Raw genomic sequence first — 23,461 nt, forward strand, 5'->3', positions numbered from 1 at the left:
GTCTAATATGGTAGCCATTAGCCATATGTAGCTATTGAGCTCTTCAGATACAGCTTGGCTGAATTAAAAACCCACATGAGATTTTGAAGGCTTACTATAAAAAGGATGTAAAACATGTCATTAAAAATTTTATAATTACTATAAGTAAAAATGACAGTATTAGGGGTATACTGTGAATAAACTATTTTATCAAAATTAATTTCACCTGTTCCTCTTACTCTTTAAATGTGCCTGCTAGAAAAATTTCAATGATATCTGTGGCTTGATTTATATTTCTACTGGACAGTGCTGATCTAGCCCTTTGCTATTCAAACCGTGGTTCTCAGAACAGCAGCATGGGCATCAGCTAGGAACCTGTGAGGGAGAATTTTGTCCTCATCTCAGACCTACTGAAACAGAATGCACATTTTAACAAAATCCAAGGTGATTACTATGTACATTCTAGTATATCAGGTGCTGGGCTAGTTTCTCCTACAACTTATTGACAGAAGTACCTGGACTTTTGGTTTACTTAAGTGATGCACTAAAAGAGTTTTGTGCTTGCTGAATTTTCTACAACATTTCAGCTAGACAATGGAAATATATTTTTAAGTTAAAATTATTACTATACAGCTTTAATATATATATGAAAATAATACATAAAATACTATGCACACCACATATATACACATGGGGGGTAAGGAAGGGAGGTTCTTTTCACCGAGGCTACCTTAGTTACTTCTGGATTCTCAGCCACCATGTATGTGAAACTGATGTTCACCAGATCTGTGCCACTGCAGACACAAACTATCCGCCCTTCCAGATCATTCTCTGACTTTCCAACAGCCTCAAGAGCGGCCAAGATTTTGGGATCCTGTATAGAAGTACACAAATAGGAAAAAAAAATTGTTAGATCACAGAGCATGGAGGAAACATGCTCAATTGATGTAAAAATACACAGAAGGACAAATGTTTTCTTTCTGATCTAAAAATGCCCTGATATCTAGCATTATTCTAAAACTTGTAGAGGTAAAACTTGTAATGCTACATACTACGAACTCATGTAGTAAGAAAAGTATTATAATATTATTGATTCAGAAAACTAGGTGTGAGGGTCTTTCTTCAGGTGCTTTGTTGTAATTATTGGAGGACCTGGAAGATGCTAATGGAATGAAAAGGCTCTGACTGGGTCCTGCCTAGGCCCCAAAGATCCAAGGCAGCTGTCAGCAGAGGACAGTCACTAGCATCTCATGCAAATAAACATAGACACTGCCACAGCCAGCCACCAAGGGCTATCAAAAAAATAAGATTAAGGCTTTCAAGTAACCTGGACACAAAGAGTATGTTCATCTCTAGAAGCCATGACATCTTCATTTGGAACGAAGAGAGTGTATGTTTACCATAATTATCAAATAAAATAGCATCTTTGTCCTCCAAAAGAACTCAAGAGGAAATGCCAACATAGTTACACAGGAATTTTAGCTAACGTAAAAGAGGACAGCTTTTGAAAAAGACAAACAAAATGATTCACATAATTTTGTTTTTGACATCTAAAAACCTGCAGAGCTATTATGAAAATGGGAATAAATACGATGCTTTAATATTCTAGAAAAAGGCCAGCTTTTAAATTCCTCACATCACTATGTAAACAGCTTCTTATTCAAACAAATCAATCACTGTGAAGAAGATGGATTTACATGCTCTGTCATCTTTTCTCTCAGAGGCAGACTGAGCCTCCAAGGTGAGCCCACGTCTGCGTGCACAGGTGCATAAATATGGAGCTAGCCATGTCGTTTAAATTTCCACATTAACCACAGACCAGAAGTGACTCATTGTTTGTTTTAAAAAATGGCAGCAGAGGGAGGGGGGCCTTGATGAATTAATTTCTGAGTTAAGGAAACTGTTTCTATGATGGAAGTATCATGCAAGCATCTTCTCTTTGAAAGGGGAATAGCGTTTCTAATGTAACTAAACATAATGCAATCCAAACCATCCAATGGATATAGATGAAAAGATTTCTAAATTGTTCTTCATTCCAGCTGATGAGTTTGGGGCAGTAAAAAAGGTTACATTGCATTCCAGAAACCTTTTCCAACCTAAGTAAATCTGTGTTTAGAAGAAAAGCAAACATCAATCACAGGTACCTTTGGGGTGGCTCCCAATCGAATACTGTTGATGAGGGAGCATTCTAGCACTTGTCCTTCCTGAAAAGAGAGAATGTAATACAGCAGTGAGCTGAAATCCTGCCAGACCTATGGCACAGATGAGGTATGTGATGATGAAGGCAATGCCAATGACAGTAAGGGAGAGAAGGAGTGAAAAACAAAGGGCAGTCATTGCAATACCCAATGATCAGAAATAGTCAAGACCCCACACATTCCATTTCAAATATACTCGTATATATGGATGCAAGTCTGAATAATTACTTATGTTTATAAAGTGCTGTTACCTTTATGCATATAATATTGTTATTAGTGTATGTATCTCATTAAATATATGTGTGTACATGCAATATTAAATGGGTACAATGCTTTTATAGAATTCCAATTCTACTTTTTAAAATTCAGTTCAAAGATCCATTTAATGTGTGCACTGTGCTATGTATTGAGTAAAGTCCTGGGGTGTAACAAGATGAACATGCTCTTAATGCACCTCTGAAACTCAGCTTGAAAATCTCTTCTTCTAGGAAACCTTCCTGATTCTCAAGATTAAATCAGATCTGCCTGTTTTAAACTCTTGTAACAACCTAACCTTCTCTTAACAACACTCAATGACTTGTACCTTTTATTTATTTATTTTTTGATGCCTGCTTCTTCTCCTAGACTGAATCTATGAGGTCTAGAATACTGTACTTGATCACTACCATATCCCCCCAATGCCTGCCACATGGAAGCACATTTTTAAAACCTTGAATAAATAAGCAAGTGTAGAGTTCATGCCCTCAAGAGGCCTTCTGTCTACTTGTTGAGAAATAAAATGGTTTAAATCAAAGAGCAGGAAAGAACAATTCACGGTTCCTGTACTATACCTTGCCTTCACTCCTCCAGGTCAGAAAGAAGCCAAATTCATCCACTTTGAAGAGGCAGTTGGGTTCAAACACAAAGGATTCCTGTTAAAAAGAAATGTGTTGATCTGAATGACTCACCCCATTTTGAATCTAATAAAAATGCAAATATCTTTTAGCCTGTAAAAGAGGGAAAATGAGAAATCATCCTTTTGCATCCTAAATCTAATGACCACATTTCCTATTATATTACAGAATATTTTCATCTTGAAAACTCTTTGCATTCAGTTTTGTATTGAAAGACTGATCAACTTTATGCAGCATCTGCCTCTAGAGTAGCTTTAAATATAAAACACACTGATGCCTTGTAGGTCATTGAGAAGAAAGTTTCTCTAAGGCCTTGGAAGAAGAGCTCCGGGAGAGAGAGAGAGACTTCTAGATTCCAGCCAACTGGTCTTCCTCCACAAAAGAGCAACTGTTATCTGTATTTAATATAATGCAAAATATCAGGAGATAATTTTTTTAAGTCACTGATTTTTTTTTTTGTCTCACTTATCATTCAGATGTTTACTCAGAAAACTTCTAAGATTTTTGTTTTTACATCCAATCTCATTTGGTGTCCTATAAACCAGGACTTGAGCAGGATTTTGAGCTATGCAAAGTGTAGTCCTTGGACCAGCAGCACCGGTATCATATGGGAACTTGACTGAACTGCAGAGTCCAGTGCTCCTGCCCAGATGGACCAAATTAGAGTCTCCAGAAGTAGGGCCCAGAAATATGCATTCCAACAACCCATCTAGGTGATTCTAATGCACACTAAAGTTTGAGAACCACTGCTGTACACTTTGACACGAGAAATTCTGTTGAAACTTACAGAATCAAAATTTGAATAAATAAGGATGTTGGGGGATGCCTGGGTGGCTCAGCAGTTGAGCGTCTGCCTTTGACCCAGGATGTGATCCCGGAGTCCCAGGATCGAGTCCCACATTGGGCTCCCTGCGTGGAGCCTGCTTCTCCCTCTGCCTGTGTCTCTGCCTCTCTCTCTGTGTGTCTCTCATGAATAAATGAATAAAATCTTAAAAAAAAAAAAGAGAAGGAATGTTAGCCCCCACAGGGGCTCAGGGCAGCTATGCTGTACTTGCCAAAGGATTCCCGGTCTTTAGCAAGAAAGCACCATTGTGACTATGAGCACCAGGAAAATTCTGCATCAATGAAAGAAAAAGGGTATTTAGGAAATGAACCCAGATACCCTCTGCCCTCTGGACTGCTTTGTACCAAGACTTGGTACCCATGTGTCAATAAATCCCCATGTCTTTTTCATAATGTAAAGAAGTAGTTAGTCCTCCTAGATAATTATAGTGCCAACAAAAGGGAACTTGTCTGCCACATGTGTATCAGGGTAGTGACTTACAACAAATAAAGAGTAATTATAGGATTAAGACTTTAAGGGTCATTCAGACTCTTAGTTTCACCCATCAAAACATATCTTTCTAAATTTCAGGGAAACAGAAACATTTATTAAGGTAAAGCCAATGTCAAGATACTGGGCCACCATAAAGTGTCAGAATCTAGGGTCCTTGAACAAAGCTAGCCTTCAAATTTGTCTGGGTAGTCTCCTGACAGGTGAAGAATATCATTCTTTCATTCTTTCACATTTCAACTCCATATCAGGCACATGCTAAGCACTGCAGACATAGCAATGAAAAATACAAAGAATGGGAACATGGTATGATCTTTGTCTTTGGAATCAAGACCCAGTTCCACTATTTATTTTTTATCATCTCTTCAAAGGCCCCTTTCTAAGCCTCAGAATCCTTATCTAATAAATAAAAGTATTTTTTTTAATTTTATTTATTTATGATAGTCATCACAGAGAGAGAGAGGCAGAGACATAGGCAGAGGGAGAAGCAGGCTCCATGCAGGGAGCCTGACGTGGGATTCGATCCTGGGTCTCCAGGATCGCGCCCTGGGCCAAAGGCAGGCGCCAAACCGCTGCGCCACCCAGGGATCCCTAAATAAAAGTATTAAACATATCTTTCAGGCTCATAGAAATTAAGTGAGTTGATAAGTGTAAAGTACTTGGCACACAGTTATAATTCAGCAAGTGGTAGCTACTATCAGTAATGTATGGTTCAAATTTACATTTGCGGTAGCAAATTACTAACAACATGACATCACCAATATTCGACCCACAAAGATGGCACTTTTGGATGGTTCAACTTTTTTGAAAAGTCTTCACCCAGGGAAGAGCTTACACTCTAAATGGGTCTCAGAGAATGGGTAGGAGTTATCCAGGTGAAGCAGCATGCTGAGCAGAGGGAACAGCATTTGCTGCTTGTAGGCTTAACCAGACACTGGGAACTTCTGAGGAGATGGTGTGGTTAGAACATCTCAAGGGAGTAGCAGCAGATGAGACTGGACACATAAATAGGGCCAGATCAGAAGGCTGTTATATGCCATGCAAAACGTATTAAACTTGACCAAAAGGCTGTAGGGAGTCTTGTATCATTACTGATTGAGAAACAAGAATCACTAATTAAAATATGAGAATTAACACATTTTAGACTACTTCCCAAGCAGTCTCTTAACATTAGTACAGATTTCTTGTGCACAACATTCAGAAGTCTGCCCTAAAATGGCATTTAGAGAGTAGACCCACAATGAATCAACTACCATCGTTATTTATTTATGTGTACCCTACCCTTTTCCAAATAATGATTTGAAATGATCCATGAAATATACATGATAAATAAGAATGGTTTTACAACTTATTTTGAGGTGGAACTTTCAGTTCCTTGGCCTCCTTAACTGTAATGATTTTTTTTTTCTCTCTTTCTTTGTCAGTTATGAAGTACCCCTGGAGCTTATCACCACCACCTTGGTATTTCAATTTCTAATGTCCCAATCTTGGACCATGTCACTTGATCCCTCTAGTCCCTACCTCTACAGTATCTATTCTCCTACATCCATTTGACTTCTTTACAACTTCCTAATTGTCAACCTTGCTGATCATTCACTATCCACCAGACTTCTTCCTCCTTTTCCTTCCACTGTTGTCTAGCTAATTTCCATGACCCAATATTACAATCACTCCCTCACAGACACCTTCAATCCCCATGTTTCATTTCTGTTTTCTTAGTCACAGAACCAAGTCCATCTTATCCATATTTTATTGCCGAATTTGATTAAGAAAATCACAGAACTGGATTCTCAGGCTTTAGCTGATATTCAAGATCACAAACTTCACATGAATAGTCAACAATGACTTCCAAACTTAAAATTATTTCTTAAAGAGGTTCCCCACTCTACAAAAGGACTATTTCGTGGCTTCTCAAACTCCTTGGGTACAATTACTGTCTTCACTGGGTAAAAAAAAAAATCCATAAAATAAGAATCTCTCTCTCTCTTCCCTCTCAATGAAACATTCTTTCTCCCAATAGGGGTCAATCCCCCCTCCACCATTTCTGCTCCAGATGCAATCCTCTTTCACTCACACAAGGACTGCAGTCTTTCATTTATCAACACCCAACACACATCAACTTTTCTTTTCTCTACTAGATCATTCCTAGTAGGACACACATTCTAGTTGTTCCCACTGCCTGTCACTTACTACCTTATGTTTCTGATTCCCTTTAGAGCATATCTTGAAAAGTTTGTCCATATTCACTGCCTCTCTACTATCTCTCTTCCATACTATCTTTGACCAATTCCATCTGCCGTCTTTTCCTGTCACCCTCTGTTACTTTTTCAGCCAGGTTTACCATGGCTTTCATGGTGCCAAATGTAGCACACACATTCTTTTTCCCATCTGATTTGATCTCTGAGCATCAGACCAGTCCCTCCTTGGAAGACTCTCCAATCTTTGGTTGCATATCATTTCTTTAGTCTCTTTTTTTTTTTAATTTTTTTTTATTATTGGTGTTCAATTTACTAACATACAGAATAACACCCAGTGCCCGTCACCCATTCACTCCCACCCCCCGCCCTCCTCCCCTTCTACCACCCCTAGTTCGTTTCCCAGAGTTAGCAGTCTTTACGTTCTTTAGTCTCTTTTTCTTCTATCCTCAACTTCTATATGGTTTCCAGGACTTGGTTCTGAGAATTCTCATTGCCAATATGTTCCCAGATTTCCATTAACCCCCCCTGATTTCAATACCATCTATTTCTTGGTAACTCCCAAATTTACAAGAGTAGCCCTAGATCTCTCTGAGTTCGGAACTTTACTTGACATCTCCACTCAGATGTCTCCAAATTAAAATGCCTACAACTGAATGCTTTATTCCTTACCCTCTCTCCAAGCCTTTCCAGCATGAGACCTTAAGTTCAATAAATGTTCCCAGTACCTACCAATTTATTGAAAACTAAGTCATCCTTGACTTTCTCCTCTCACTTCCATTAAATGAATCTCCTTCATACTCATATATATCCATTTTACTCCATCTTACCACCATTTTGGTCCAAACCATCATCATTATGTCCAAGGACTGATCTTCCCACTTCAATTCTTTCTTCTCACAGCAGCCAGATTAACTCTTTGAACGTTTCATCAGTTCATTAAAACTATTCAATGGATTCCTGCATTATTCAGGATAAAATCCTACTCCTTACCAAAGGCCCTAGACAAGCTGGGTTCTTCAGACTGTATATGTTGCCACTTTCCACTGCTTTCCTTTTTCTTCATTATAGCCGTGGAAATTCTTCTCCTTGAACTCCTCAAGTTCCTCCCAGGCCTTTGTACCTGCAGCCTCTCCTGCCCAGAAATCCCTTCCTACTGCCCTTAGCATAATTGGCTCCTCTGTATCCTGCAGGCCTCACCTTAATGATGTGTCTTCAGAGGGGGCTTTCTCTATATTTTTTAAAAGGTCTCTCACATTTTATTCTCTATTACAGTACCTTATTTCTTTGCTTGCACCAATTGCGATCTCCAATTATTTTTATTTCTTTGTGTATTGATTTATTGTATGGCTTTCACACCAAAGTATAACCTCCACGAGGGCAGAGCACTTGAGATGTTCTGGTTCACATCTGCATTCCAAGTGCCTAGCACATCAAAGGCACCCCAAAACTAAATTCACGCACTAAAAAAATAAATGAACATGTGATATCCTGTTTCAAATAAAGTATTTTTCAGCAGGCCAATCTATAAAACAGATAAACAAGAAATTATTCAAGTTGAGGGGGTTGTTTGTAGCAAGCCTGGAACCCATCAGGGTCAGTCCTTGGAAGGCTGCCATGAACAGAGGTACAAATACAAGGACACTGCATTGAATCCAGTCCACATTGTCTGCCTGGCAGAGGGGCTGTTTTAAATTCAGACAAGCTCATCTCAAAGTTTGGGTGTGGCTTTGAGGCACACCCTGGGAATTCCCACTGGACCAGGAGTGCTGTTTGAGTGTCCCTCAAAGAAATCATTTTCAAAACAGGATAAGTGTGGGCAAGGGGAAAAAAATAAGATAGAAAAGTAAAATAAGCTCAAAATAAAGGAGAGCTCCAGAAAGGCATGTCATAAGATCCTAAACAGTTAAAATAGGATACCAATTTGGCTCTGGGCTCACTAGCAAGAAAAGCAAAAAGGGAAAAAAAATATCATTGACCAGAAACCCATAGAGTTCACAGATAAAAACACATTGGTTGTTAGGAAAGGCAGTAGCCAAAGAGAAATTCTCTGTGGGAGCTCCAAGAAGCCCTGGCCAAATGCTAAAGATGAGGTTCCCAACAAAGCCCACAATAACATTGTCCATTCTGACCACAAGATTCTTGGACTAAACATATTCAAACTACAGAGATCAAATCTGAGGAGTGTGTGGCAATTAGCTGAAAGGAAAGGAAACACTATCTATTTAGGTTTCTCTCCACTCCCGAGAACACACAGAAGGACCCAGCCCTCAGGGTGAGTAATGCACACATCTCTTTTTTTCCTACCGGCAGTGTTAAATTTCAGATGGATACCTACTGACCACCACCTGGGTGGCAGCCCATGACCTGGCTGAGGCAGTAATATCCTCAGTCCCCATCAGGAAAACTTCCCTCCAGACTGGGTGGGGCATGGCAGGGGAGATCATCAGAGGAAGCTGGCTTCTCTTTCCTTTGCATATCCACTGGTTTTGCAGCTAACAAATGGTAATAGGATTCTCTAGTAAGGAAACGAACCATAGCAGAACTTCCTCCAGGGAGCTCAGAATTTCGGTTCTCAGAAGACTGTTAAAATTCACCACAGTCACACTTTGAGCTCAAGGACTGGTGGACTCTGCCAGCCTAAGGTGCTCACTCTCTCCTCAGGCCACTGGGAGAGACAGGATGAAGGACACAGCAACGCCTTTTGTGATACTATGGACAAGCTGGGGACCAAGGCGGGGCATGTTGTTTGAGAGGCAAGAAGGATCACTTTTGGTGAAATCACTATAGCTAGAAACTCTCTGCCTCAGTGATTCTTGCTGTGAGAGGCTTGTGCCATGATGCGCTTCCCGAGGCACTTCCCTCATTCCATCAAGGATAGAGTCTATTTAAAAGCTGTGTGTCTCAACATTATTTTTAGCTTCTTTTCCCCACTTAACGCATGCCACTTCAACATGATTCCATATTATGACCTATCTTTCAGAGTCAAGTCACTTTCAAGATGACATAGATTAGGGGCGCCTGGGTGGCTCAGCTGGTTAAGCATTTACATTCGGCTCAGGTCATGATCTCAGGGTCCTGGGATTGAGCCTTGTGTCAGGCTCCCTGATCAGCAGGAAGTCTGCTTCTCTCCCTCTCCCTCTGACCCTCTGCCCGCTTGTACACACACACACACACACACACACACTTTGAAATAAATAAAACCTTTAAAACTGTGACATAGATTAAAATAGTTTTCCTTTGTTTCAAATTTAAAAGTCTTTTGGTTAAACAAAATTTAAGTCCTTTTTTTCTTAAAAGGAATGGCAGAGATCTGGGCAGGCTGAGTACTCTGAAGGGAGGCAGGTATTTGGGTGGGGTTTCTACATAACAGGTGGTTGAGTTTATTTTACTTGTGTTCTTTCTCACCTTTGCTCTTCTGCCCTCTTGCCCACCATCATTACCCACATGAAATGCTACATCTTTCTACTGTGGGGTCTGTACCATCAAACAGGGAATGGTCAAGTCCTTACCACAAGCTAGAGATAGGGATTTTTAGATTGGCTAATCGGTGCGTTAACTCCACTTTATTTAAACATTAGCTGTTCAGGGGGTCTTCTATGCTTGTGACTGGATAGATAGATTGGGAGACACAGAGGAGTGAAATGGGCAGGGCCATTCACATTCCATTGGGTGTCCTCTGTCTTCTGAGACAGCAGATCCTCATAAGAGGTGCTGCGGCTCCAATGCCAGCCTCCCTGCCAGGCATCTGCTGAAGAATCGTGGGGGTGCTGTCTGACCTCACCAAGCTTCACTTTTCCCACCTAGAAACTGAGAACATGGACACCAACCTCACAGGGCTCTCAAAATTGAGAAAGCCTATGTGCCTGGGACAAGGCAAGTGCTGAATAAATTATAGTAGCTATTAGAAAACAGTGTACTATTTAATTTGGGGCTATGTAGTGAGACATTTCACAAATATGATCTCATTTAAAATATCTGCCAACTCTGCAAAGTTTTAGACTAGACCAACATTGCCCAATAGATTTGCTATAATGATGCAAATGTGCCAGATGGGCACAGCCCAACATGGCAGCCATGAAACACTTGAAATGTAGCTAGTGCAACAAAGGTGAGTTTTTCATTTTAATTCATTTTCATTTAAAAAGCCACAGGTGCGGGACACCTGGGTGGCTCAGCGATTGAGCACCTGCCTTTGGCTCAGAGTGTGATCTCGGAGTCCTGGGATCGAGTCCCACATCGGGCTCCCTGCATGGAGTCTGCTTCTCCCTCTGTCTTTCTGTGTCTCTCAAGAATAAATAATTTTTTTTAAAGTCTCTTATAAAAAAATAAATAGCCACAGGTGGTTAATGGTTACCATATTGGGCAGTGCGGTTATAGAGATAAGGGGAATATTTTTCAGAGAAGCATAAATTCTTTAAAATCACAGTTGATAAGTCACAGACCTGGGATGCAAGCTGGTTTCTTGGATTCCAAAGCCTGTGCCTATTCAACTTTGTCAACACTGACCAAAACGGTCCCCGTCTGGCTAACACCAAAGGATTTCTAAATGATCAGTAAATGAACACTGCTTTTGTAGGCTCCACCTGTGGGGAAACATGGTGCCCACTGTCCTTGTTATTTGGTTTGTTAAGAACCAAAGGGAAAGGGGCGTCTGCCTTCGGCTCAGGTCATGATCTCAGGGTCCTGGGATGGAGTCCCGTGTAGGGCTCCCTGCTCAGTGGGGAGTCTGCTTCTCCCTCTGCCTCTGCCCCTTTTCCCACTCATGCTTTTTCTCTCTAATAAATAAAATCTTTTAAAAAAAAGAACTCATGGGAAGAAAAATGACTTCATTAAGGCTGGAGAGAGACAAGTGACATATGAGTTAGGGAAAGGCCACTAGGGAATCTTATCAAATATCGATAAAGTTATAAACCACTACCAACAAGAACAGATGAGCTTGGGAGTGGCCTTTGGCTGGGGACACAGGTGGAGTCTGGGATAGTTAACCAAGAGCTCCTGCTTTCTATCAGATCCTGGAATCTCAGAGTCTAAGTGATGCCACTTGGCCTATTTATTTCAGCTCTTTATTCCAGAGGAATTGACTAAACTTTGTAGCCAGCAGTAGCAGATCCTTTCTGATTCTGCATAAACACTTCCTCTCTCAGAACTTTTTTTTTTTTTTTTTTTTTTTTTTTTTTTTTTAACTTTTTCAAGTTAGAACAAAAGCCCTTGGTGATGACATTTTGTCATCCAAATGACTTATAGACTGCTGTAGCAGATGGGTCCTTAAGTTGTTTTTATTCTCATGGGTCTAGTTTCCCCTTGGAAGGATCCAGAAAGTTTGTTCCATTTGTTAATCTTCCTTCTAATCTATGGACCCCATGAGATGATGGGCTCTGGGCTTCTGAGTTCACATTCTAAACAGGAAAGAGGAGCAGGAGGACATTGGTCATGGCTGCCCCATCAAGGACCCCTGTTATATGCTATTACCTTGTGAAGAGATCTGTCAGATAACATAAGAACACTCGCAGCTTTTGTGTTCCTTTCTGTGACCTTTGATTCTTTGGATGGAAACCCCTACTGGGTTGTTTAAATTTAATAAAAATAAAAATAAATAATTTAATAATAAATTAAATAAAAATTTAAATTTATTAAATTTAAATAATTTAATAAATTTAGAGACCTTTGCTCCTCTATCTAATGTTCAGCCAGAAATCAAGAGGGATACGCAGTTTAGTATCCCAAAAAGTGTCAGTGGCACCTAATACCCAAAGCCCTGCTTCTGTGCCACTGTGGCAGCTGTGACTAACAGAGATGCACAGCGCTTACTGAGCACCCAGCAATGCTCCGTGCACTTTGTACACATCAACTTACCTCCCAACATCCCTACAAGGGAGGTACTATTCTTATTCCTGTTTTATAGAGAGACCATCAAAACACAGAAATGAAGCATCTTGCCCAGTATGGTATAGCTGGCAGGGCAGAGTGGGATTGTTGGCTCCACCAAATCACACACTTAAGTCATCTGCTTCGAGATCAGTCAGTGAGAGTCATATTGTTGGGGATGGGCCCAGGCAACTGCTCACCAGTCTCACCTGGAGGCTCCACTGTTCTCCTGGACACTGTATACCAGTAACCATTGCTAGGGTTAGAAGGGCACAGGAGGCTTCTTAGGTTTAATTACCACATTTATTTTTTTTAAAGATTTTATTTATTTATTCATGAGAGACACACAGAGACAGGCAGAGATACAGGCAGAGGGAGAAGCAGGCTCCTTGCAGTGAGCCTGATGCAGGACTTGATCCCAGGACCTTGGGATCACCATCTGAGCCAAAGGCAGATGCTCAACTGCTGTGCCACCCAGATGCCCCTTACCTCATTTCTTGAGGCCTCCCTGTGACTCCCCCCAGCTGCACAGACTATATTTATTACCAGGTTGTCACAAAGGGAGGTTTTCCATTGCTTCACATCATGTCAGAGTGTGTTCTAGGTTTCTAAAACCAAGTAAAAAGGGTTTTCCCAATTTTTTGCTTTCCTTGCAATCTAGTAGACATGGTGATCCCTATGACTGTCCTTCCTGCATTGCATTGGCCACCAGGATCACAAGCAGCAGCTCTGCAGCTCACTTATTTCAACTTCATGGAACATTTTTGCTCCCCAAAGAGTGGCTGCCTGCTAATTTTTTCCCCCTCACACCAGCCTAAATCCCTGTTCCATTCATTTTATCTTGTGGTACCTATTTCTACATTATAGCTTACTTTGCAATGCAGAAGAAACATGTGTAAATAAGCAGAAAAACCAGTCCAGGAACACCAGAAACTACTGGGCATTTTACATTGGTTTTCGAGTCAGATGGAACAGATCCAACTGTGGCTGGACACTTACAAACTTATTTGAACTCTACTTCTTCATCTCCAAAAACAGAAATAACAACCAAAAATAATTGCTCTATCTCATGGGTTACCTCTGGGCATTGAGTACTTGATGCATAATCTGAACCCAGTAAATTATTACTGATTGTTAGTAACCCAATAATAGTAATTATTACTAATGCTGCCAGTTTTGACTATGACTAATCATCCAAGAACAAAGGAGGTTAGTACACCATCCCTACTCTATGGATGAGTAAACTGATCCAAACTGAGGTTAGCAGGTTGCCTAAAAGGACACAGATGATAAGCAGCAGAGCTACATCCACAGTGTGACAGGAAGAGCATTTCTGTTAGGTGGATCCTTAAAATAAGCAACAGTACCCCTGTGTGCTAAGTTCCCAAAATGCACATCTGGGAGTCTCAGCAAGGAGGAAATCCAGAGTTTGTAAATTACCATTGTACTAGACTCAGTGAAATTTTGTTTTTTGCACAAGGAGCTCAGGTTGTGTTTGTTCTCTGCCCAAGCCCACCTCAGTATAAATCAGGCACAGAGGCTCAGCCCTCAGAACACAGGGTTAGCTTCCACCCTCTTGGAGGGCCATGAGTGGCATGAGAAGATAATGCCAGGCTTGGGAGCCCCCGCCCTGCACCTCCCTGACAGGGCATATCACATTCTCAGATGGTGAGAGGGCGATCCAGGGAATCATTTGGCAAACTTCACAACGTGCTAGAGACCTGCTGTCTATCTTGGCTTCTAAATGCCATAGAAACAAATGAAAATTTCTCCTCCTCCCAAACCAATTGTGAGCACATAATTTGCTCATTTCGGCAATAGGGATACAGTGAACCTTATACTTATCAAGTAGAAAGTTTTAATCTACTCATTTCATAAATAAAGATTATCATTAACTTTCCAAGTGACCTGGCTTGGAAGGATCGATGAAGGATACTGACAAGCAGCAAGGGCGGGGGCGGGGGGGGGGGGGGGGAGTACAACATCTTAACATCTTCCCTGATTTTTCATGTTATATTATTTTTTAAAAACCCTGAACTTTAGCCTAATGATATTTATTATTAATAAGAATTTGTGGTCAGCTCGAGTAGGGTTTGAATTTGGGAGGTGGAAGGAGCATGTGCATGGATGAGCCACCTACGGGAGTCCAGCTCTGTTTCTGACTGCTTAAAGTATGACCATGAGTGGTTAGGAACTCCCATACTCCCTGTAACTTCCATTAAGTCTCTGGGACTAAATTTTTAAGGTCTGTCAGTTTGAGATGTCAGATTCTTTGCCTCTGTCCTTTTCCCTCCCTGAAGCATCTCTGATGTGGGTATTCTTTTTTTTTCTTGAGATTTTTAAAAATTTGTTTATTTAAGAGAGAGAGCTTGAGCAGGGAGAAGGCGAGAGGGAGAGGGAGAAGCAGACTCCTTGATGAGCAGGGAGCCCAACGAGGGGCTTGATCCCAGGACCCTGAGATCATGACCCGAGCTGAAGGCAGATGCTTAACCAATTGAACTACTCAGGCGCCCTGATGTGGGTATTCTGAGGCCAAATCTGAATGCTCAGGCTCTGAGAGAGCTCTTGTGTTGGGGCAGGACACAGACAGGCTTCCTGATTATTGCCATGGAACACCTGAAGCAATTATTCCCAGGATATTCGGCAACTACTTCTCAGCTTGCAGAGAGAAGAACAGTCAACAAAACATGCTTTTAGGAGGAGTGGGTGGTCCCTGAAAGTAACTTCCCTGGACAAGAAAACTGTCATGTTCCTCCAAACTTAGCAACTTGGGAGTCTGAACTAGCAACTAAAAAAAGGAGAAATTAAAGAAGACCAACTTACTCAAGAGCCAGGGAGGGAAATAACTCTTTATAAAAAATATTTATAACAAATATTAAAATAAAAAATGTTCCCATCCTCTTTCTTCTCCCCCCACACCCCCAAGATTCTCTCCCTAGAGCAAACTTTAGTCAGGCTCTTCTGAATCTTCTTCCCAACTAGACCTTGACGTCTGGATTTCCAGGTCTATCTTTGCATTGCTCGATTTTAACAGGAATCCTGCTAAACTGGTTTAGCCAGAATCTCCCTCAATATCCGAGCACCTTTATATCTGATCGGTTGCCTCAACCTCCACCATCTCCAGGTGACCCTCACCTGCTCTTTGGCTATAAATCCCCCTTTCCTCTTTGTATTCAGAAGTGAGCCCAACCTCTCCCCAAATAGTGTATACCCCCCATTGTAGTGGTCTCTTGATCACAGTCTGCCCTATCATTCTTCAACAAGAGCCCGGAATGACTTTTTCTTTAATACCCACTCCACCCCCCATAATTCTAAGGACAACTGGAGATATGCTTTGCAGATGGGGTTGAAGCATGACCACAAGCTGGAAAATCCCTTTCAGTAAAGCACTTCTAATTAAATCACAATTTGTTCCAGAATAATAAACTGCACTGAGCAAATGATTAGAAATATAGTGACACAGGGGGTGCCTGGGTGCCTCAGTTGGTTAAGTGTCTGACTCTTGGTTTCAGCTCAGGTAATGATCTCAGGGTCATGGGATAGAGCCTTGCTGAGCATGGAGCCTGCATGAGATTTTCTCTCTTTCTCTCTCCCTCTGGCGCTCCCCCTACGCACTGCTCACTTGATCTCTCAAAAAAAAAAAAAAAAAAGAGAGAGAGAGAGAGAAGAAAAGAAAGAGAAAGAAATATCATGAAGAAGCAGGTCAAGGAAAAGTGTTTTAAGCTACTGCTATCTGGAGATGACAGTCCACATTGAACAGAGTCATTAAAAGGAAATCTCAAATGACTTCCAAGACACTGCCCTCCAAATGTACGCATTTCCTACTTAAATAATTCAGCTTTTTAAAATGCCTATCTTTACCCTAGCTGCACGCTAGGTCACTCCCTTCCACTTCTGTCTTCTGAAATAGCTTATTTTTGGGCCTCAAAGATATCGTCCCTTAGGGCCAATCCTGGCTCTATCACTTTTTATTGTCCAAAAGATGTGCAGAAATTACAGGAACATGCACACAAGGGCCACTGCTGTCACCTCGTGAATTCTGCATTGAGTGCAGAGCTATAGAAGATGGCAGGTCTGAAGGCTTAGAGCGTGATTGTTCTCCACCGAAGTGGCGCTGCTGCATCAGGGGAAGGGGAGAGGATGCAGGAGCAGGCAGGGAGAGACCTCAAACCATGAAGCAGGACTAAGATCCCAGAGAGGAGAGGCAAGAGGAAGGTTCTCTACCAGGTGGATGGGACTCCCGGGGCAAGGAGTGCCCACCAGCTTCATCTGGGGCAGACAAGGGCCAGCTCTAGAATCTCTGCCACTGGCTGAAAACTCTAGCATTAACGCCATAAGGGTGCTAAAGCCATGGCAGCTGGAGGCCATCTTCTGACCACAGGGCTCGTGGCAGGGTCCACTGGAAGGAGATGTAAGTGGCAAACCTCCATGGCTGCCCCAGATGGGATCTCTTGCTAACCTTTCCAGATCCCCCTGCAAAAGGACCTCCAGTGGCAGTTCCTTGGTACCCTTAAAATTCTTTAAAAATTAGGAACCATTTAAGGGCACCTAGGTGCCTCAGTTAGTTAAGCATTTACCTTCGGCTCAGGTCATTATCCCAAGGTCCAGGGATGGAGCCCCACATCGGACTCCATGCTCAGTGGAAAGTCTGCTTCTCCCTCTCTCCCCTGCTCCTGCTGTCTCTCACTCTCTCTCTTTCTCTCTCTCAAATAAATAAAATCTTCAAAAAAAATTAGGAACCATTTAAATAACAAAAAAATCTGAGTCTTAGATATGTCACTAAGAAATCAATCACTGGATTACGGTACGTGCTTATTAGTATCTGTTGGGTGATAAATGATTTCCCGGCTGGAGATATAGCAATAAATAAAAACAAAGGATCTGCTCTCACAGCTTATATTCTAGGGGGAATTTTGACAGTGAACAAAAAACAATATATCAGGAATTGATAAATGTGAAGGTAAAAATATCTAAAACAGTAAGGGTAATATGTGTATGCTGGAGGGGGGGTTGCTGATGAAATAGGAGGAAGAGTAGTCCAGAGAGGGAACTGCAAGTGCAAAGGCTCTGAGGTTTAAATGTGCCAGGTATTTTCAGGGAATATCAATGGGACACTAGAGTGAAGGGTCACGTAGGGGGCTTGTAGGCCATAGGAAGGAGTTTGGAAATTATTTGAAATGAGATAGAAAGTCCTGAAGGTTTAAACTAGAATAGAGGTATACTTTAACTTACACTCTAAAAATATCCATCTTAATTATTTCTCATAATGGCTCTGTGAAATAGGTACTATCATCCCTATCTTTCAGACAAGGAAACTATGATTCAGTGCTCAGTGGGGTTAAGACTGGCTTACAGTCCCATTTATTGAGTTGCAAAGCCAAAGTTAAAGGCATTTCTGTTTAACGCCAAACCCACGCCCTTAACTATGTGTTTTTCAAACACCTCAAGAAAGAGCTCTCTGGCAAAGATTTTTACCCTAAATACCACTTAGTACAAAATCTTTCTTTATCTGTAAATAATATCCTGGCAACTTTGATTTTGGGGAGTATCCAAAAACTAGGCTCTTTTTTGCATTTCACCAGTTAGAAGGATTACCTGCCCTTTTAGGTACCTGGGAGAAGAGAATCCATAGCAGAAGAGCACGAGAGGTGCCAGTGAGACTGTCCTCAGAGTAGCTTCTTAGTAGAAAGAGCATGTTGGCCTCAAAGCCTGGGAAGCCATATTAGTTCAGCCAATACACTACGTTACATGCTTTTGACAAGGTACCGTTTCACAGCAATTGCTTACTATTTATGGCTTTTGAAAGTGAGTAGTTTAAAAACATATGCTTATTAGTCTATCAATATGAAGTATCATAAGACAGGCTTCCCTGCTGAGGATATTTTACGTCTATTTTCATTGATTGAAAGAAAATATTATGTTCTTTCCTTCCATGTAATACATTTTACCTAGCTTTTTTCCCCTTCAAAAATTAGTGACTAAAAAAATAACTGGTTAATACTTTTCTATCCTTAAAGGCTGATCTTCATTGATTGTAAGATACAGGTATTAGCATTCTGAGGGGCATTTATTTGCTGTGAGGGGCAAATATATGAAAAATAAATTCTATTCTCATTTCCTTAAAAGAATCAAATTAAGAACTCCTGGATATAGTAATATAATTATTATGGTCTGAAATAGATAAAGCAAATAGGTTACTAAAAAAGTTAAGTAGCTCCCATTGCTAACTGTGTGTATATATTTAAATATACCGATCTTCAAAAAACTGTGTAGGAGAAAAAAAAATGTTTTGGTGCTCAGTCAGTTAAGTGTCTGTCTTTGGCTCTGGTCAGGATGGGATGGAGCCTAGGTCTGGCTGCCTGCTCAGTGGGGAGTCTGCTTCTCCCTCTGCCCCTCCCCCCCCACGCACGTGTGCGCATGTTCTCTCTCTCTCTCTCTCTCTCTCTCTCTCTCTCGTAAATAAATAAAATCTTTTTAAAAAAAGTTTTCCTTAATCCTCTTAGGGTCCCTGGCTGGGTCTGAAAATTAAACTGAGAAAGATCAGCAAAAGAAAAGCATACAAATTTATTAAATATATGTTATATGTATAATAAAAAGAACCACAGGCCCCAAATGAAGTCACTTATGTTAAGGTCCCATGTAAGCAAACCAAGACTTAATACCTAAACTGCAGTTTCAACCTCACAAGTAATGTGACCTGTAAACAGCCAACCTAGTTTCCTGGTGTGCATTAGGAATTACTCCACTGAGAGATCCCCTCTGTTCCCCTTAGGAAGGCAACTTTGCCTGAAACAATGCATTCTTTGCTAATAATTCCTTTTCCATTCCCTCTCTGCCTTCAAAAACCTATCCCTACCTGCAGCTCAACAGAGCTCTTATATTTTCTGGATGGACAGATGGGATGCTACCCAATTCATGAACTGTTTAATAAAGCCAATTCAATCTTTACATTTACTTGGATGAATTTTGTTTTTTAACATGTGACATGGGAGTCAACATAAGAAAATGAAGACTAGAAAAAAAGCAGTTAAACCTAAGTATTTTTGTGTTAGGTTTGATGAACAGTCATGTAGAAATATTTCTACAGTCATTTAGAAATATGATAGATCAAGGGCTATAAGGTTAAATATACTACACTGGGGGTTCTCAGGAAGTCCTATTTGTTCAGATTCTTCTCAGAGTACCTATTCTGTTGGAGATAAGGATGCTTCTTTCTCCAGGTATAGAGAGGCATCCTCTCACAGGTGGGTTTTTTATGACCTGCTTTGGGAGTGGGAGGAAGAAAAGGAATGATTCCAAATGAATTTCAAACTCCTCCGCCTTAAAATATTCAACATATCAAGACGCCATATTTTGAATCACATCATTTGCAAATGGCAGCCACTTCAAGGTCCCAAGTCATAAGACAGGTAGCTGTGATTCATGTGTGTTCTCTTTATCAATACGTCAGTTCTGGAGACAGGCTCCATTGGTCACTACATGTTGAATAGTAGGCAATTCGTTAATTGATTCAGGCTTCTCTTTCCTCTATAACGTGGAAAATAATCTCATTTAATCCTTACCACCATCTGAGGGTTTAAAGAGATGACTGATGTCAAGTGCTCAGCACACTGAACAGTGAAATCACATCTAAAATATTCAACTCCTCTGGAAAAAAGAAAAGTTTCTTTTATTGAACAGTTCCCCCTCTTTATCTGCATTGCTTGGTTGAGGGAGATCAGCTGTAAAGAACTTTGAATGCATTTAATTTTTTTTCCTCTTAGGAAATCCCAAACTCCCTGACTTGCTCTATGCCTCGTGGTTCTCAAACTTGAGCTGCATAGTCAGAACCACCTTGGAGAACTCTTAAAACAGGGACTGCTGGAACCTCACCCTCAGAGTTTCTGATTTGGTAGGTCTGGGGTGGGGCCTGAGAATCTGCATTTCTAACAAGTGCTCCAGATGCTGCTGGTGCTCCTGGCCAAGGACCACACTTTGAGAACCGGGGCAGGCTAGCATATGGAATCTTTCCTCTCAGTTGTGAGCAGCTGTATTGCCTTGGGTGACATGTTTACCCATCATTGGCCTTGGTTCTGCAATCTGTAGAAGGAGGCTAGAGACCCACCTAACAACGGGCCTCTTCTGAGGTTTCAATGAAACAATGTTTGTTCAGCATTTACACAGTAACAGTATTTGTAGAGCACCTAGTAAAGGCTCATCTTGGCCCTGGCACACATTTCTAGTGTAAGACCTAAAATGCACGCTCCCTAAAAATTACCAAAATCAGTAAACAGTGAAAACATTTCCTCATAATATTTAGGAACGGGGCATTCATTCACATGAAGTGGAGTTTAAAGAAACATAGTTGTATTACCCAAGAAAGGACTTTAAAATGATTCACTTTAACATATGCTGTATACTTCACTTGACTGTTCATTTGTTCACCCTTGAACGAACTCTATTAATTCAATGGCTAGACCATAGCATCAACAGAGAGCAAGCCAAAAGAGAATACTCCAAAGGAAATACAGCCCGGATGCCCTTCAGGTCTCTTCACCATCAGCCTGGAGATCCACAAGGCTGTACGCATTCATCCTCATGAAAAGGATGCCCTGGCCACTGTGCACCTGCTCACCGGCAGTCACAGACATGGCTTGAAGAAGCAAATATTGAGCATTTTCCTATTTACACTTCAGGTTGAATAGAATCAACAAAGAACTAGCACCTAAGCAGCTTCTCAGCCCCTATATTTTAATTTTATTGGCTCATTATTTATATACTTTTTTTATATATTGTTTCCTTCTGATTCCACATGCTCCTTGTAAATCTACACTACCTGAGATTTCCTAGTCTAGTTTCCTAGTGGATGCATTTCACACGTCTTCTGAGAATAAGCCATCCTTCTGGCACCTGTGAATAGCATGAATCTCAAGTCATAGGGTCTTCCATGAGACTGACTCAGACGCTATTTCATGGGTGAGATGCTTCTGTTCCTCCAGGGAATAGAGTTATCTTCTATCTTTGTGAAGAAACAAAGAAAAGCAAACCCAAAGAAACTTCCCAGACAGGGAAAAGCATAAAAATGAAAAGAGTAATAAGCAAAAAAACAAAAAAAAAAAAACAAAAAAAAAAAAAAAACAAAAAAAACAAACAAACAAAAAAAAAAACAAAACAAAACTGGAACATCTTATAGGGAAGAAAGATCAAAGTGCTCAGTGGCACAGCAAAGCTGATACAATTTTAGAGGTAAAAGGAAAAGAAGTGGAGAACGACTAACCTGAAAATAAAATAATACATTTGTTAAGGGCAAAAATGATGAGCTAAAAGTAACTGCTTAAAGCTGAATGCATCATTACCACCCAAACTCACATGTTATTTCTTTTTTTTTTTTTTTTTTTTTAAGATTTTATTTATTTATTCATGAGAGACACAGAGAGAGGCAGAGACACAGGCAGAGAGAGAAACAGGCTCCTCGCAGGGAGCCTGATTTGGGACTCGATCCCAGGATCCCAGGACCACGACCTGAGCCTAAGGCAGAGGCTCAACCACTGAGCCACCCAGGTGCCCCCATGTTATTTATTTCTGTTCAACATTATTTGTCTTCTGAGTAAGGTATCTGCAAACTAGAGCCTGTGGGTCAAATCCAGTGTGCCCATTTTCAAAAATAAAATTTTATTGGAACATAGCCCATTAATTCAATTATGTTTTATCGATGTTCTGTGACTGCTTTTGTGCCACAAAGTTGAGTATTTGTAACAGAGACCATGTGGCTTGTAAAACCTGATAAAGTATCTAGTCCTTTACAGAAAAAGCATGTTGACTGCTGCTCTAAGCCTTTAACCATGGGATGATAAAGAGTACATAAAGAGTACCTAAGAAAACTGGTTGACTGCAAAGACGGCCCAATCCTTCACACCTCCGTGCATCCACACCCCTTGCAGCATGACTTACAGCTTCTCCCATCAAGAGGTGGAGTGTATGGGCCGGTCTTGTGACTTGCTTTAGGCCTAGAGAATGCAGCAGAAATACGGCTGAGCCCAAGAGACAACAAGCCTCGCGTGCTGACAGAAGGATGACAGAGCAGGTGGACCAGAGAGAAGGTCTTGCTAAGGCCACCTGATATCAGCCAGCCCCCAGTCAGCCCTGCTGAGCCCCACCTGATGGCTGACCCACAGATCCATGGACTAAATAAATATCCATTGCTATCTTTAACTATTTGGGATTGGAATACATCTCCCAAATATGCCACTTGGGCATATGGATCATGGTGAATTGAAAATAACTGAGAATCAACAGATGCAGAAAGAGGCCTCCTCGAAGCTTCCCTTGTCTGATTAACAGTAGAAACTTTTGAGAAATGAGGGTGACCATAAATCCCCTCTCCAGAGAATTTTATGGGCATGAAGATAGAAAGCTGGCACCAAGATGAGTCTGCACAAACAAACCTTACTAAGATAACCTCTATCAGTTCATTAGTTTCCCCATCATATATATCTACCTTCCCACAATTTACTGCCCCTAGAAGCCCAAATCCCCTTTTCCTTTTGTCATTTCTCTACAATTTATCATATTTTGTTAAAATGGTATATAAGCTTCTGAGTCTACCCATTTCTTTGGGTTTTCGCCTTCCTGTGAAGCTCCTGTGCCCATAAAAATATTAATATCAATAAAACTTGTATGCCTTTTCTCCTGTTTATTTCGCTTCTGTTAGCTTATTTTTGCAAGCCTGAGTCACTGAACCTAAGAGAGCAGAGAAAAGCATTCCTCTGCTATGCCACTAAGCTTTAGTGTGGTATGTTACACAACAAAACTTGATAAAATTATTGACCCAAACCTGATCCTTTTAAACCTCTGTCTTTTCACATTCCTAACTCATGCCTTTCTTCCCTTTCAGGCCTCATTGCTCCTTCCAGGTTTTATGTCCTATCTCCTAACAGGACTTCAAATCAGGCTCACTCTTGCTCTCCTTGCCATCCTGTAACTTTACATGCTGGTCAATCAAGCCCAACCTCTGGT

The 23,461-nt window shown here is 41.0% G+C and overlaps 1 protein-coding gene across 11 annotated transcripts in view; it reads right to left on the reverse strand.

The window, feature by feature from the left end:
• The window catches only part of PLCB4 (phospholipase C beta 4), a 419,571-nt gene that overhangs the window by 133,337 nt on the left and 262,773 nt on the right, over positions 1–23,461 (reverse strand). For all 11 annotated transcript variants that reach the window (XM_038571637.1, XM_038571634.1, XM_038571639.1 and 8 more), the window contains 3 exons: positions 3,008–3,088; positions 2,124–2,183; positions 710–853 (listed from right to left, as the gene is read on the reverse strand). In XM_038571637.1, the coding sequence (XP_038427565.1) occupies positions 710–853; positions 2,124–2,183; positions 3,008–3,088 (285 nt within the window). The remainder of the gene's footprint in view (positions 1–709; positions 854–2,123; positions 2,184–3,007; positions 3,089–23,461) is intronic.

This window comes from Canis lupus, chromosome 24 (genome assembly GCF_011100685.1).
Source record: "Canis lupus familiaris isolate Mischka breed German Shepherd chromosome 24, alternate assembly UU_Cfam_GSD_1.0, whole genome shotgun sequence".
In the NCBI taxonomy this organism is placed as follows: domain Eukaryota; kingdom Metazoa; phylum Chordata; class Mammalia; order Carnivora; family Canidae; genus Canis; species Canis lupus.